The 16,856-nt window shown below is 48.6% G+C and overlaps 1 protein-coding gene across 3 annotated transcripts in view; it reads right to left on the reverse strand.

The window, feature by feature from the left end:
• PBX1 (PBX homeobox 1) overlaps positions 1-16,856 on the reverse strand; it is a 241,291-nt gene that overhangs the window by 34,324 nt on the left and 190,111 nt on the right. For 2 of the 3 annotated variants that reach the window (XM_074960944.1, XM_074960946.1), the window contains exons 4-7: positions 15,766-16,010; positions 8,053-8,261; positions 7,423-7,558; positions 1,119-1,278 (exon numbers count right to left, since the gene is read on the reverse strand). In XM_074960944.1, the coding sequence (XP_074817045.1) occupies positions 1,119-1,278; positions 7,423-7,558; positions 8,053-8,261; positions 15,766-16,010 (750 nt within the window). The remainder of the gene's footprint in view (positions 1-1,118; positions 1,279-7,422; positions 7,559-8,052; positions 8,262-15,765; positions 16,011-16,856) is intronic. The other variant, XM_074960945.1, reaches the window with a different exon arrangement.

Below are 16,856 nucleotides of genomic sequence, written 5' to 3' on the forward strand. Positions count from 1 at the left end.
TACCCATTGCCTGTTTAACATCTCTGCTGGCCCTGCATTCAGAAGCATACCTGAGATCAGCCCACTTCATGCACTGGAGAAAGGGGTACCATAATCACAGACCAAGTTGAATGATACAGAACCAAATGTATTCACATTTCCCTCCTTTAAGCAAAATAAGCATATATAGATATATAATTTATATAGAGAGAGAATTTAAATCACATGGCAGCCATCAAGTTAACCTCTGTTTCTTTTAATTAGGTCTCAAATCTCCCATCGCTTTGAACAATCGGTACAAAGAACCTAAAAATGTCCCTTTTGGAGTAACGGTGATTCTATCTGGTGGCCCTGTGCACACATCGCCACGAGAATTAAACAGGGGGCACATCATAGTTCTTTAGCAAAAGAGTTAAAATCTGGGTAAGAGGAACTGATCAAACACACATTTGTCCCTTAAAGCAAATTAAATGAAAACCACGATAAACAGGTAAGGAAGGGGAGAGGTGGGGGATGGACAAACCAACCCACTGGATTTCCTTGAAGATAGAAGATCTCACCCAATACTGTTACTAAAGAAAAATAAAATTCACACAGAACACATACTTGTGGGTGATCCAGACATTATGGTGTGAGCAGCCAAAAAATTGAAGTATAAAAGTCCACACAAAACAGACTGAAAATAGCATGATCTGGAACATCCTGTAAGTGTTGGGTCTTTTTTTTCTTTCTTTCTTTCTTTCTTTTTTTTTTTTTTTTTTTTTTTAAATCAGGGTCACTCATGCTTTCAGCCCCTGGTGAAGTAAATCAATTGTGCATGGACAAGTTTTTTCTCCTGAGGAGCAAGCAACTCAAGCAAATTTTTAATCCATGCAAAACCCCCAACACGTTACCGTCGGTTACACAGCATGATCACATCGCTTTTACAAACGAAAAAACAGAACGGAAAAAAAATGAAAAAAATTAAATCCATATTTTTTTCGTTGTTGTTGTAGTAAAAATTACATAAAAACCAACCAACCGAAAAAAGAAAACGGAAAAAAGAAAAGAAAAGAAAACACAGATATTAAAGGAAAAAACAAACCAAAAAAAAAAACCAAAAACGAACAATAACAACCCAAAAAAAAAAAAAAACTAACCAGCTGAATTGGGAGTTGAGGGTGAGTTAGCTTGGCTTCCATGGGCTGACACATTTGTAGCAGTGACAGCCGTTTTGGCAGCATAAATATTGGCTTCCTCTTGAAATTTACCTATGTTCTTCTTGTACCGGATTCGCTTATTTCCAAACCAGTTTGATACCTAGAGCGAGTTCAAGAAAAGACAAAAAAGTTAACGTTTCACCTTTGACATATTTTGGTGGGGACACGGGGGAGGGTTAGGAATGGGGAATAAAGCAAGTTAAAGCACTGCAGTTTTTTCTAAAAGCTTTGCAAGGAAAAGATTCCACCTGCTGACTCCATCCCAACCCCAGTGACCCCCAGAGCAGTATAAAGTCAATAAAACCAGTGCAAAGGCGAGCACATGCCTATTCTTTCAACTTCAATTAAGGGCAAACTGTCAAGATAACAATATTGCCAATGCCTAGCATTCCACAATCACGAGACAGGTTCCAAAAGTCAAGAGACAGGCTTAAAAATCATGAGATTTAAAATAAATAGGGGTGGAGTTCTTCATTTCCCTTCTGGGATTTGAGCCTCTAGGGTGCACGCAGGTCATGTTTTAAAGCTTTTCTCTGCCACTATGAGGGCTGTAAGCTTACTTACAAAAGCTGAGATTCTCCCGTAATCACAGGACTCCAGGAGCTGTCTTTTAATGGGAGTCTAGCTCCCGCTTGTGACTTTGAAAACTCCCCCGAGACCATTATTAAATGTGTTAGGATTTTAAAAATCTAATTTGTTTTTCATCATTTATCCTGCTGGTTTCCACTCAAGCTTGAGCCAGCCAGGTCAGTTTCACTTCCTGGTTCTGAACGCTGCTGGGTTCGGGGTCCCTGCACTGAAGAGAAAGATTTTCATTTTTTAAATAAACCGTTTCAGCTGAATGATCTAGGTACCCAGGAAACTCTTCTGTTCTGATTTGATTGTGTAAACTCCAGTCCCTCTAAACAAAATGAAACCGAGTGCCTAAAACTAAGCAGTGTCCCTTTAATGAGAACGCCAGTCCCATGCACTAGGAAGCTGTGATTCCCCCCCAGACACACACTCAAACATACCCTAGTTTAATGCGCTCTCCATCACAGTAGCGTGTGCTGCTCTTTGGAGCACGTCCCAAAAGAATTTACAGGTACAGCTGCTGCACTGGTTACTCTGGTCTGGTCTACACACACAGTTTTACCAATATAACTCAAGGTTTAACATCTTAGCTAAATCAGGGCAAAACCTATGTAGACACTTAATCCAATTTAAACCTGATTTATACCAATTGAGCTTGCATCAGTTAATATACTGGTGCAACTTCTGTGCGCAGACCAGGCTTCCAATGGAAGGAGACAGAAAATGGAGATTGTTAGGGGCTTTGCTGTCTGCTTCTTTTGGTTCGGATTTCAATTGGTGCCCCATTTCACTGCCAGGTGGTTGCAATTCCAAGCTGTCAACTCAGATCATGCATCCCCAAGCTAGATGCAGAGGTGGGAAAGTTTGCAAGGGCAGCCATCAATGAAGGTGTTTCAGCAGAACTTTGCAGAGTCTGCTGCGTGCATGGCGCCTCGACTATCTCCAGAATTTCAGAACGAGACAGATTGAACTATGATTTATAAATACAGACTGAACTTCTTCAGAAGTAATTCAGGAAATGGACCAGATCAGTGGCTGGTGTTAATTGGTGGAGCTCCACTGATGTCGACATCAGTTGAGGATCTGGCCATATGCAATGAATCAGTCTGAGAGAGCACCATGGAGAGATATTGACAGCTAGGCTCTAATTGATTAATGGCAATTAGTATCCACGGAGGATTTTAAAGAACATAGCTTTGAGTCAATTGCATAAAGATTTGTGGTGGGCAACCCCCAAAAGGTCTGGATAAGCACCCGAAAGTTTAGAGTCTGGGTGTTCATCTGAAATACAAAAAATTCTTGAGTTGGCAAAATTGGGCTGCGTTTCTCACTAAAACAAGCTTTCTGAAAGTTTCTGATAATTTCTGGTGTGCCTCAAACCTGGCACATGCAGTCCCATTTGGAACCAGGTGACATTATTAACAATAATCTCTCTCCTCACTTACACTGTGGGTTGCACCCATCAATCTCAAACAACTTCATAAAAGCAGGCAAGTATCATTCTCATTGGACAAACGAGGAAACTGCAGCAGAGAAAGGTGTCATACCACAAGTCAGTGGTAATGCTGGGAACAGTACCCAGATCTCTTGACTTCCATTCTGGTGCCATCTATGAAATCAGCACTAAGGGTAACCACAGGTACGGAACTGAAACTGGCACAGAACTTTTAAAAATATTGGAAAGATTTGGGCTTGAGTTTTGGAAGCAGGTTTTGGGTGTCTTCTGGTTTTATCTGGAGTTGTCCCTCTGTTTCTAGAGAAAGACCAGTCATGGCAAAAATCAATAGGTTCCCAAAGGACTGTTCAAAAAAAGGGCTGGAGTGAAACCGGACTGTGTTTCTTAAAGGCTGAAAGTCCATTGAAATGGTGTCTTTGTCATTGGATTTACTACCGGTTGTGCTACCAAAAGAGGATGGGGACCTAATCGGACATGTCCCCATCACCTTGTTATATCAGCGGCATTCCCTATTTCCAGATCTTTAATGGATCATTATGGAGGTTGCAGGGTGCAATCCTTGATGTGTATATTGAGACTTATCTGCATAGTTAAAAGATTCAGGAAAGGCCCATGCTACACCTGCCAGTCATCGGAAGTGAACCACTACCGGTGGCACTTTAGAAACCTCTAACAGATGGGTGGGTTGGATGGGCAAAGTCCTGAAGACCACGTGCTCTGCTCAGATAAGCTCTACCAAACCTAGATGCTCGTCTGAGAAACTTGGGTCTACAACCTTGAGCCGTAACTCTCTGGAAAGCAGGCTCTCTTCTAGAGTACTGGACTTCCGTTTTCCTTCCAATGGCATGCCGTGGACCTGGGACTCTCGGCATTTTGATGCTTCCATTTCCAGATGGAGCCCAAGAGTGCAGAGGCCGGGGCAGGAATGAATAATGGAGCTTGGGATGGGGGGGAGTTGGCTGAATTTGTTCTCATCTCAGGAGAGGTTCACGGTTTGGGGTGGAAGGTCTGAGGACGGTGATAGGAGGATTTAATCAACGCTGGGTGTCTTGTCCATATCAAGTTCCAACAGCAGGGTCAACAGATGCAGAGCTGCTAGGGTCAGCTGTAATCTCCCCTTTTATGGGAGCTCGTTTCTGGAAGCTCAGTGATCGTGGCCAGTTTTCAACGACCCTCCTCTCAATATGCCCCCAAAATAATCCCTTTCCCTCTGGCCTGGAGCACTCTCTCTGCCACGTCATATTTGTTGGTGTTGGTGGAGCGCCCCTAGGCTTCCCGGAAACAGAAGTGTTTCAATATGCCAGACTAGACAGACACAGACAGGCCCCCAAGTGCCTTGTCCTGCACTTCATCTCAGCAATTTCTTGGGACCTACCTGCTCTCATGAATCAGGAATAGTTATGTTTAACTTTGGGGTGAACGGGGGTGCAGGTAGGCCACTGTTCAGGAAGTGCTAAGCACCACCCTCTGAAAATCAAGTGCCCTGTGGACCTTCCAGTTGGAAACCCAAAATCACTCATCACTATTGAACATCTTGGCCTCACTTTTTGAAACCATGCCGTCTTATGCAGGATTTCCCCAGACTAGTCCATCTGCGTTGGCACCCTGCCTTCTGAATACACTAGTTCAAGCTATTGATCCATCTAGTCAGGAACCCTATTTTATGCTAATCAGATCAGACCTGTGGCCCGTTGAATCGGATATCCTGCCTCTATGCATAAACCCATTACTGGAAAAGTCCAATATTCCATTTACTCTGGCATGTCACCTCCTAGAACAGTTAGCCAGTCTTCTGTAGGCTAGTCCTGTCCCTTAGGTTGCTAGCCTGAATTAGGATTCGGGCAATACAGCTGAGACTTTTGTCCCGTTCTAAATGCTGGATATTTTGTCACTGGTATCCAGTTAGTGTTTTGCACTCACTGAATAATTGCTGCTTGTTTCACTGCATGGAAAACAGATAAATAATCCCTCCTGAAAGGGATTATCTACGATGCCTTCCATCTGCAGGGATCCCAAAGTGCTTGACAAACTTCGCACAGAAATCCCCTGGCACACCATTGCAATGAGGCCACCTCCGGAGGGGACAGCAGCAGCTATTTAATGATGCACAGTAACACTGCACTGGAAGGGAAAAACGTATCCAGCTGTGACTGAGGGGTGAATTTCAGGAGGCAGAATGGAACTACTGAGATCATAAATTGGCCATGAGATGGAAGTTAACAGCCCATCTCTTGCAAAAAGGGTCATACAACCTCCAATTGTCAGGAACACTTCCACTTCTGAGTCAGAGGGAAGAGAGCCAGTGATTGGTTCACTGACACCCTTTTCAGCAGGATCCAGGCTTTCCTTTGAGGCCTGACATTGAAGTAACAGAAATGGGATGTCTTGCTAAAAAAGCTCACTCAGAAGATAAGTGCTTGATGCAGAAATCACTCGATGAGGTTCAGCCCGTGCCATGCAGGAGGTCAGACTAGATGATCACAATGGTCCTTTCTGGTCTTACAATCTATGAACTTAGGAACTAAGGTAATTGTGTTTGCTTTGCGAGAGCTGAGAGGAGCACAGACCAAAGCAGCATGAACTAAGGCAGTTACAGAGCATGGAGATTGTCTCTCTTCTCGTAGTTTTCAAAGGGGTATTACATTGACCTGGTGCGGATAAGCACTCAATTTATCTGTACCGCTTTGGCCTCAAAAACCATGCGAGAATGGAAATCCTTAGGAGAGCAGCAATGTTTCCCTATTTTAGTTTGTTCAGAAAGATCATAAGAACAGTTTTTCTCCTGGAAATTGGCTCTTTCTGCTCCAGGCACTAGGGAGTGCAGAGATGGCATGAGAATTACAAACAAGTTAATGGAACTATGTTGGATCCCATAAAAACATCCAGGGTCAATTCCAAGTTTGGGATAAAACACCAGGACATTGCTTGGTTTCTTTGAACCAGTGCGCCCCATTTTCCATGTGTAACCTTGGGATGGACTGATGGTCATTTGGGTCTTCTAATGTCGATGACATGGTTGTTGATTGGAGGTCACTACATGAGCATTTAAGGAGCAATTAGCAAGATTCCCTCATGATTACAGATGACTACAGTCTCCAATTTGATGTTCCTTCCAGAGAAACTGAACAGCCACACTGGGTTGAGATCTGGCCCCAGTTACTGTTGTCATCTTCATGTGAATGTGTGACCCAAATGACACCACAAACCTGTCTGCGAACATGAGGGAGCACAAGATGGCTGACTCCCGGAAAGCAGGTGGATTGGCTGTGGGCAAGACTATAGGAGGGCATGCTGACTGGTTCCAGACTTCAGCCTCTGGCAGCCAAATGCACTAGGAGGAACAGGGGAGGATGGAGCAAAGGAAGGGGCAGAGCATAACTGACACCCAAGAACGTGGCAGTTGCAAATTAGATTCTCAGCTGCTCTGCTCAAGCCTTGCATCAGCATGCCGGTCAATGCTATAGACCCCAGGGGCACAGAGGCTATTCACCTGCCCCTTTAATTAAATGGGCACACCTTGGGGTGTAGCTAGTGAATGTCCTGTTTCTACACAGGAATTGCACATCAGCAGATGAGAGAGGCATTGCATTCAGCAAATACAAGAATAATTACCCTCCATGCCTTTAGATGGAAAGAAACAACCCTGCAAATCCACCTCCCACCCCCAGCCATGAGACCCTCACACCAGAAACCCCACTCTAGCCACGGCCTCCTTCCTGGGCCTTGCTCACACAGCTCCAGCAAGCAAACCCCTGCCAAGCCCCACATGTGTGTGTTGGTTTTTCTGTAGCTTGTGAGGCCTCACACTGGCCAAACATAGCACTTGCCCCAGAAATCTCTTGGTCCCCTTGCTCAGCTCCCACTCTGCCACCCCCATCCCCCCAGCATGCCCCCCTCAACCTCTACTGCCTAAATTCCACTTTGGCTCTACTCTGCAATGTCCCAGCCAGCCCCTGCCCGGTCCATCTCCATCCCTTCCAGGTGATTGCCCTAATACTTCCCCTCCCAATACACCTCTCTTCCTCAACGGGCCTTTCCCCCCATTGTTCCATGCAGCCTCCAATTATTCTCTTGCTACCAGTCTAGCACTCACTCCACAATTCACCCACCACCGCTGTGGAGATCACTAAAGAGAAGCTTGCCTGGTTATTTGTGCCCTGCTGGAGAAACGCAAGGCCGTTATTTTGGTGCTACTCCCTTCGCCTGTCCCCTTACCTGTGAGACTGTGATGCCGCACTTCTTGGCTAGCTCTTCTTTGGCTTCCTCACTAGGGTAAGGGTTGCTGAGATGGGAATAGAAATACTCATTCAGGATTTCCGTAGCCTGCTTGTTGAAGTTTCGTCTCTTCCGCCTTGGCAAGGAGAAAATGGAACAGAATCAGGGCCAAGTCTCCAGAAAGAGGGAAAGTGCTCTGGGGATGGGAATAATATTTTGCAGTTCCATGGCACCTCTTGCCTCTCCATTACAAAGTACTTTGCAAACCTCCTCTGCTCAAGCTTTGCAACACCTTGCGAGGGATGCTCTGGACCCACCTGGCCTCTGACCTGCCTCCCCCCAGCCAGTGCCCTGGTTAGGAGGTTGGCCCTCAGGCGGGCTGGCGAAGGAGATCGCATGACAGGGTAGTCAGGGTGGGCTGGGGATTTGATCCACTTGTGTCTCAAACCACATTAACCCGTCTGTTCTGGTCCCTTGCCTTCATCTGGATCAGACCATTGGTTGTCCCACCTCTGCCAGACCAGAGCAGATTTTTACAGTGTCTGCTCTGCCTAAAGGCCAACATGAGAGATGAGACCCCCCTATCCCTGTCAAACCATTTTCTCTCAGGCGGGAGATGGGCAAACTTACCGCGCATCTAGAAATCGGGAGCGCAGGATCATGACGGCTTCGCACGTGCTCTGCTTGAGCTGCATCTGGATGGAGCTGAATTTGCGGTGGATGATGCTGACCATCCGCTCAATCTCCTTTGGCGAGATGGGCCGGGTCCGGCTCTGCTCGCGCAGGAGGTTCATCACGTGGGTGGTGAATTCGTTGCACGCCTGGGACGGCAAGAAAAACAAAAGAAACCCCGGGATCGGAGGGTCATTCGGCCATGTTCAAGACTATATGGTGCCAGCAGGGCTAGGTAAGGACACCAGCCCAGGGCCCCAATGGAGATCCAACCACCCAACCGCGACCTGACACCGCACCCGTTTCTATAGCGTTGGACCACTTCCCCTTTCCATGGTGGGAATCAAGCTGCCTGCAAGGTGAAACTTCAGCCCTGAGGCAGTAGTGAGGGTTTCTAAAGGAAAGAGACTTAAAATGAGCCAGGGAGGAGACGAAACTGGGCCCAACCCTTCAGGGTATCCCTGGTGGCCAGACAGAGAGGACCTGTTGGGCCATTTAGAGTTTGATTCACAGCCCATTGAGAACTTGAGGGAAAGACTCTCATGGACTTCAATGGGCTTTGGATCAGGCCCCTTGTCCACTCGCCGGCTTGTGCGGGATTATTCCCCCCTCCCCCTTTTTTTAGTGTTTTGTCCAGTCTAGGATTTAAAAATGACCCAAGTAATGGAGCTTCCACCTTAAGAGGACTATAACACAGCCTCTCACCTCTACACCATCTCCCTGCTGCTTAACCTCCATTGTCCTCTGCTCGCTTCCATCCCCGGAACCCTGGGTCCTCCTTGGATCACTCTAACCAAGCCCTCCCCTTCCCGAGTGCTCCCATCCTTCTACCAGTGGCAGACAGTTGCAGTAGGGCCTTCCCTTCATCATGGCTGCACATGGTCGGCTTTTAACCCTTCTTCAGTTTGGGAACCCTCCTGCCCCTGCATCTATATGGCTGCCCCTCCTTCAGCTCCCTCCTGTTCCTCTGTATCTCTCTGGTGACGGGCTGCCTGCCAGGGAAACGGATTAAGTGAGAAACAGGACAAAAACATCCAGAGATAACCTGCGCAGCCAGCGTCTGAGACAGCGATGGGGAGTCACTGCATTGAATCCAGAATGGAATGGGTGTTTGGGCAGAGGCCTTGGGAGCTTTAAGAGGGATCAGAAAGGAAGGATAGTCCAGGACTCTGGAGACCTGGGTTCAAGTCCCTCTTCTGCCACAGGCTCCCTATGTGGCCTGAGGCAAGTCAGTTAGCTCTCCGTGCCTCAGTTTCCCCATCTGTAAGAGTTAATAGCACTTCCCTACCTTGCAGGGGTGTTGTGAGGATAAATACAGTAGGTGCTCAGACACTATGGTGGTGGGAGGCCATATAATTCATATCTGGCCCAAACCCTTCTCTCTAATTGGACTTTAGACTTGGACTATGGACTTTAGAACAGGCCCTGATTAACACCTATTGGTACCTCACTTTGAAGATGCAAAGAGTTCTGTAAATGCTAATTACTATTACTGCTGATCCTCACACCAGGCCTGGAAAGGGATGTAGGACCGTGCACACCAAGGCGGGCAGGCAGGGAAGGGGTTCAAAGCTGCAGCGGGGGAAAGGGAGAAGAACTGTCCCACTCTGAATGCCTAAGGAAGGGAAAGGAAGGGACCTTCCATTGGGGGTCATTAGAGCAGAGATACAGGGAATGAGGAGGCCAGGCTAGGCTGGCTCTCCAATAGTGAGAGGAAAAAGTTCTCTCTCCTGCCAGGCAGAGAATGGGTTTTCGGAGTAGGCTGCCGAACCCAAACTGAGGAGGAGTTGATGCTGTTTCCTTGCTGCTCGGGGAATGGGAGGAGCTGGGTTGTATAAAGCCTTTTGTTTGGGACCAAGGCTGAAAAAAACCCTACCCCCTATTACTTTTGCTTTGGGGTTGGCTGGAGGAGCCAGAAAAATATAGGATTTGCCTTGTCAGATCAGAACCACCGTCCTTTCAGTCTGGTAGCCATACTGGTCCCTTCATCCCTGACATACTGGATCAGACCAGCATCTTGACCAGTCTGGTATCCCACCTCCTTCCATTCGCAGGCAGACCAACAGTCTGACTTTACTGGCCGGCGATCCTGCCGAAGTACCCAGTGCCTCATGAGATGAGCTCTCCCATAATGCACGTGGTCTGCTGTGCAATGGGGTGCCTGGGAGCTGGCAACGCCTTCCCGATTTAAGCCCACCCAGGATCAGCTGCTGTTCTGATGCACGTGAGGTGGCCTGTCCTAACTCTGTCTGTTCTACAGATGCTACTTATGGTTGGTCCCAGGTCTCGGAGCGCTTGCCCCTCAGGAGGGGGAGAGAGGTGCCAAAGGACAGGACGGTGGGAGTTAGCCAGAAGCAAGCATGGGGAGAAGTGGGTGCTGGTGGCTCAAGTGCTCCTTGGGCTGCCAACACGGGGAACAGTTAATTCTGCAGGCATGCAGGTCCCAGAGAGAGGGAGTGGAGTCAGAGCCCCCCAAACGACCCACATCAAGTGACTGCGAGCGCAGAAGTGACACAGACCTGCTGCAGGTTTCCAGCACATCTGATAACAAGTCAATAATGATAATAATTAAAGCAGCGCAAGACAGGCGCCCTGACATGAAAGGGCAAGCAGGTAATCACTGGAATTATTGTGCTGACGGCATAGCACCGCCCCACCCCGCGCACTCCCACCACCCGCGGTCCCCCGCTCCTCTCATTTCCATGGGGGTTCGGATTGGGCAGAGTTTGTTTTTAAAACATTTTCTCCGCCTGCTGCATCAGATGCTGGATGCTGGCAGGTCCGTGCAGCCAGGGGCTGCTGGGCCAGAGGGCAAGCAAACCACTTAGCAACACAGATGACGGCCCGGCGACCTGCAAAGCTGTGTCAAGTCACAGCAACATCAGGTCCCTGAGGTGCAACCAGACACTGGACCTATCCCAGCCAGATCCTGTGCCCTGGGGCCAGCTTCCTGGCCGGTGGGACAGCTGTGACCTGGAGGGGAGGTCTACCCCACACCTTAGGCTCATGAGACCACCCACGTGTGTGATTTCAGGTCAGCGCAAACTGATGCTGTTGGGATGCAATGGTCACAAACCACATTCTGCCGTCAAGCAGAGAAATCAAAGCATCTGGAGCTGAACAGCCGCGAAACTAGCCTGGCTAAAGCACAGCTGCTTCTCCAAGCTCTGTCTGAACAGGGAAACCTCTCAGCAGGCCTCACAACTCTCCCCCACAAAAGCCCCGGATCCTCTCAACCTCTGGTCTCCTTGGGGAAAACCCAGTAGGTCTTCTGAGAGCCCTTCCAGCATCCCCCTGGGGCTTGTCACCTCTCTTCGCACTCCCGCAGGGCGTGTAGGGCTCTGCCATTGACAGGCTGCAGATGGATCCAATCACCTGCTGCACCATCTTGAAATGGGCTGAATTCTCTACAGCCACCAGTGCCGGCAGACTGAGGTTCTCTGGAAAGGGTTGCCTAAGCCCTGCCTCTGATCCCGAGCGGGGAACTGGAGAGGGAAAGCTGTTCTGATTCTCTGGCCCAGAGAGATGGCGGCTTGGTGGGACCTAGGACGCAGCAGGGAAGATCAAGACAGTCCTGGCCAAGGTGCCTTCTCACTATCCCTTTCTGTGCCATTTCGAGAGCAAAGGTGGAACCATGTCCAGGCTCTTTGCACATGTAAAGTCATGATAGTGACGTTACGGCAGAACCCAGTTATCCAGAGGTCTTGGGAGACATTCCAAAAAGGCCAGACGGCCAGGGGACCTTGGCCCCGTCTCGGACTCACAGCTCCCGTCGACAGCTGCCTGGGCTCCCCAAAGCCACCTCAGCAGGAGGACAGGAAGCTGCATGGCAGGGATTCACTACCCAAGTTTTTATCCACTGATCAGACTCCAGCACAAAGATTAAAAATCAAAGGTGGGGGGGAAACATCTGACCCTGGGAAAGCCACGAACTCCAGCAAAGTAGGACTTGGAAAGGTAAAGGTTATTTGACACATGCCGTCCACTTATACTTCCCACCTTTGCCCACCTACTGTGGTCAGACTCCCCTTGCTGCTGGTTTTCCCAGCACAAAGGAGGGCTCAGAAATTAGGCGGAGAGGGACTAGGCATGAAGTAGCCCTATGCCAACAGCAGGAGTGCAGCTGGCAGGCTGTCCTCTGGTTAGGAGTACTGTGTTCTGGCTTTGGGCAGAGAGAGACCTCATTTGATTGAGGGGAGATGGAGAAGGGGGCAATCAAGAGACACACCTTGCTGTCAGTCCAGGAACACAGACAATGGAGTATATCTCTTTTGACAGCAAGTCCAATTTCCCCTGAGCCAACAGCTCATTGTCAGTTTTACAGCCAATGGTACGCAAGGGATGTAGCCAGCCTCACGTCTGACTGCTTTTGGCTGCCCTAACCTGATGTCGGGTACCCATTTTCCAGCTGGGTTGGCCTATCAGTGTGAGATCGAGCGAGACTCAAACCCACGCCCTTCAGGATTACAGTTGAGAGCCTTTACCACTCAGCCACTGCACCTCAGACTACCAGGGGTTAAACACAGCACCCCCAAAACCAAGGCGGACTTGAGCAGTTCAGTACACACTTCTACGTACAACAGAGCAAGTAGAAACCGCTGCAACAAAAACTTTGCAGCATTAGCAGTCCCAGTCTCCAAATCAGGTGACTTATTTCCTCTCTTTCACCAATACCAAAATGTTTCACAAATTCTTGTCAGTTTTGCCAAATTGCATTGGCTGGAAAAATAAAATCCTAAAAAAAAAAAAAAAAATCTGAAAAAAACAAATGTTTTGTTTTGGCATTCTCAAAACAGAATGGTGTTTTCATTTTTTTTTTGTTCTAAATGACTTTTTGTTTCAAAATTTAATATAAAAATGTTTGAACATGGTCAAAATTAAAAGGAAACGTTTTGGTTTTGTAACTTTTTGTTCGAGCGTTTTTTTTTGGGGGGGGGGGGGGCGGAGTTTACTTTTTGATTGGCTGAAAATTTTGAAAAATGTGGGTTTTAGTTCAACCCCAAATGATTTTTTCCCAATTTTTCAGAACCAAAAAATCTCCCAGGTCTACCCCTGCAGAGCCGTGCCTTATTCACCGAGACTGTTACCAGGTTCCTTGCTTTTAAGGCCAGAAGGATCCATTGTTGTCTAGTGTGACCTCCTGCGTAACACAGACCATACCATTTCCTGTGTCTCATTCAATCTACATCTTGTTCACCCTGTATAAACTCTCTCACTTAGTACATCCCCGTTACTCCAGTTAGTGGGTCCCCCTTTCCTCTACCTCCCCCATCCTCCTCAGTGGGACTGCCTGTCCTGCACGCTTCAGGGACTCTACAGCAAAGTAGCTACAGAAACCTTCCTGCACAATTCAGTAGAGGGGATACTTTGTAGCTGCTCTCTTGAAAAGTACCTCAGCTCTCCATAGCTCCCAAGCACCTTAGGATATGTCTACACTAAACACAGCCCAAGCCTCTGTCCACACACAAATCAGTCTGAGTCTGGTCAGCAAGCACTCAGGACCCAGATCCTAGGATCTTGCTAGGCAGTTGGCTTGGAGCCAGAGGCCCGCTGAGATTCAGGTCCAAGCGCTGTCATTTTGTAGTGTGGAAGCAGCTCAAGCCATAGACATTTATCAGAAGGTTTGTGTAGCGCAATATGGATGTGTTGGCATGGCCCTGAGACCCGGGTCTAGCTATGGGAAGCCTGGGTTTACAGTGCAGTGTGGATGCTCAAGCACAGGCTTGGAAATACCAAGTCCACAGACCTGGGTTTACAATGCAGTGTAGACACATCCCTATTGGGCAACAAAGGGGGCAGGGTTGGTTCAGTGCCCCTCCTATGCTTGCTTAAATGTAGCTACTCCACCAGTGGTCACCGGCTCTCTGAAGGGTTACAGATTTTACAGGATGTTCCACTTTTTGGCTGAATCAGGCCACCTGTCCTACAGACACCAGTGGCTGAAAGCCTTTATAATCTGGACATTAGAGAGCAGCATGCAATGAAATACAGACGTTTCGCCTTTCACTCATTTCTCATACTTCCGTGGGTCTTAAGGAGGAGAGGTGTAATGGTCAGTGAGTTACAGGTCTATGCACGATACAGCTCAGCCCTTCTGTCACTGACAATATGGCTAAATTGTCGTACGCAATGTGCCTCCTATGAGCAGTTCAAACACTCCTCAATTAGCCAAATCTCAAGCAATTTCCACCAGGATATTTAAGGCATTTTCCCTCAGCCAGGGCGATTTCCCACCCAGTTTCAACTCCACCCATTCTGGTGCTCAGGCTGTTAAAAAAAACCTCCAAACAATTGTTTTTATAATGGAGAATTATGTTCCCACCGGCCTCACTTCTCTGTATCCTAGGTACTTATACACCCCCATCGCCATAGCATCCAAGCAACTCACAAGCTGTAACATATTTCTCCTCGCAGACACTCCTGTGAGCAATAATCTCCATGTACCAATGGGAAACTGAGGCACGGAGATGAAGGGTATGTCTACACTGAAAAAAACTAACAACAAATCTGGCAGCGAGTCCCACATGGGGGCAGTGCTCAGGCCAGGCTTGCTGTCCCACGGTGTCCCGTTCCGACTTTGGGAAATATGGTCACCATACCAGTGAGTCATTAGCAGAGCAGGGAATTGAACCTGGACCATTCGGGGGCGGGGGATGCCACCAGGAACCATGGCTCGGGCAAGCGGCGACGCCAGGTGGATCAGGCAAGCCCTGCATGGCCGGGGGAGGGCATAATAAGGCAAGCCCTGTGCGCGGGTGCCGTGAGTCATTAGCAGAACAGATAATTGAACCTGGGTCTTCCGAGGCCCAGGCTAAGGCCCTAATCACTGGACCAGCGTTCCTCTCTCCGTTTACTCCTAAGAGGGCTGACTATTTCTTGGTCAAGCTTAAAAACCAAACAATCCGCTTTATGGAGACCCAAGCCTGTCAGGAGCTGGTTGAAAAGTGGCAGAATGAGTTTGCAGAGTTTGAAATGGCTCAGTTTTGCCTTCTTCACAAAGTTTTTCAGGGTTGTTTTCACTGAATTTGTTACCAAAATTTTGATCAAAATCCTTAGGTAAAAAGCCAGATTTTCTTACTGAAAATGGGCTTTTCAGTAAACGAAGCATTTCTTGAACGATTCTGATTCAAATGCTGACGCTATTTTGATAACAAAACATGGATTAAAACAATGTATCATGGAAAAGTCTGCAAAAACCAAACCAAACCCCAAATTGTTTTTGAGATAAAAAATTTTTGGCAAATAAATAAATAAATAATAACAAATAATAATAAATAAGTTTTTTCTTCTGATAAAAAAAAAAACTTTGTGTGCAAAACTTTTGTCCAGCTCCCCATGTCAGATTTCAGCCTGAACGGTGGACGTCTCAGGAAGTTCTAAGCTACAGGGATGTGTAGCAGCTACGCTCATGCCACCCTGACAATAGATGTCACTAGCGCTCCAGCCCATATGAACACAGCCATGCTGGCTTGGCATACAGAATTGTGTGTAGGTAACATACCGATTCTCTTATCGGTTCCATTTTCTGTTGCATTATCTTCCCTCTGCTGTACAGGCACATTATCCCTTGAATGGGTTTATTTCCTTGATCAGAGCTTCATTTAAAGCCTGACTTTGCTTTGGCCGGGAGAGGGGAAGCCTCTGCTTAGCCTCCGCGAATGAGCCTGTTACCTGTTCGTATTTCTCCAGCTCCGTGTGGTAGATCTGTCGGATCTGCGAGAGTTTAGCTCTGTAGTCAGAATGCTCCACGGAATTGTCTGAGCCAGCCCCTCCGGATGCTGCAGCAGCGGCCGCAGCCGCCGCTGAGCCCCCTCCTTTCTCAGGCCCTGCCACGCCCTCTGCCAAGAGCATGTTGTCCAGTCGCATCAGCTGCGGGTCTGTGGGCTCTTCTTCCTGGGCTCCCCGGATACTCAGGACTGTGAGAAGAGACAGAGGAGGGAGGAAACGATTAGCAATGCCCTGAGGATGAGCACAAACAATAGCAACAGCTCAGCAGGCAGTGAGGGCCAGACTCTCCGCTGAGGTAACTTGGCACAGCTCGAGCCACGTCGGTGGAGCCGTGCCAATTGACATTAGCTGGGGATCTGGCCCCCCGACTTCAATGGAGCTGTGCCCTATTTACACCGACCTGGCCCTTGCTTGCAAACCCTTAGTGAGCTTCTAGTTCACCCGTTCAAACCCAGCCCTGGCAGTGACTTGGCACAATCACCAACTCGTGACTCTATACTGGCCCTCGCCTGAAGTGAGCCAGGGCCTGGAGCCGTTCCCAGTGGCCGGAGCCCACGGCACAACTGTCGCTGGCCGGCCCCCTTGTGACAGTCTCAGCCCGGATGCGCCGCAGATTCTGCTCTCACCCGCCATGGCGCTCCCTCTGGAGTAGGGTGGGGCACGCTGGAAAACGCTGGCACTAGGCTTGCCACCTTTTGAACGGCTGGTAACTTTACCCCCGAGGCTCAGCCCCCTGCCTTGCCTCTTCCCCCAAGGCCCCACCTCCTCTCCACCTCTTCCACCACGGCCCTGGCCCCAGCCTGCCTCTTCCCAAGAGGCCCTCCCCACCAGCGCCGCCCAGAGGATTCAGGGGGCCGGGGGCAAAGCAATTTCGGGGGCCCCTTCCATAAAAAAAAAGTTAGTTTTGCCACCCCAAGCGGTGAAGAAGAAAAAAAGAAAAACCCAAGTCGCGCCGCCAAAGAGAGAAGAGGACAGGAGGACCCGCCGCCAAATTGCCGCAGATTGCCCCACTTGCCTCCCCTCTGGGTGGCCCT

This window comes from Natator depressus, chromosome 8, assembly GCF_965152275.1.
Source record: "Natator depressus isolate rNatDep1 chromosome 8, rNatDep2.hap1, whole genome shotgun sequence".
NCBI classification, from domain to species: Eukaryota; Metazoa; Chordata; order Testudines; family Cheloniidae; genus Natator; species Natator depressus.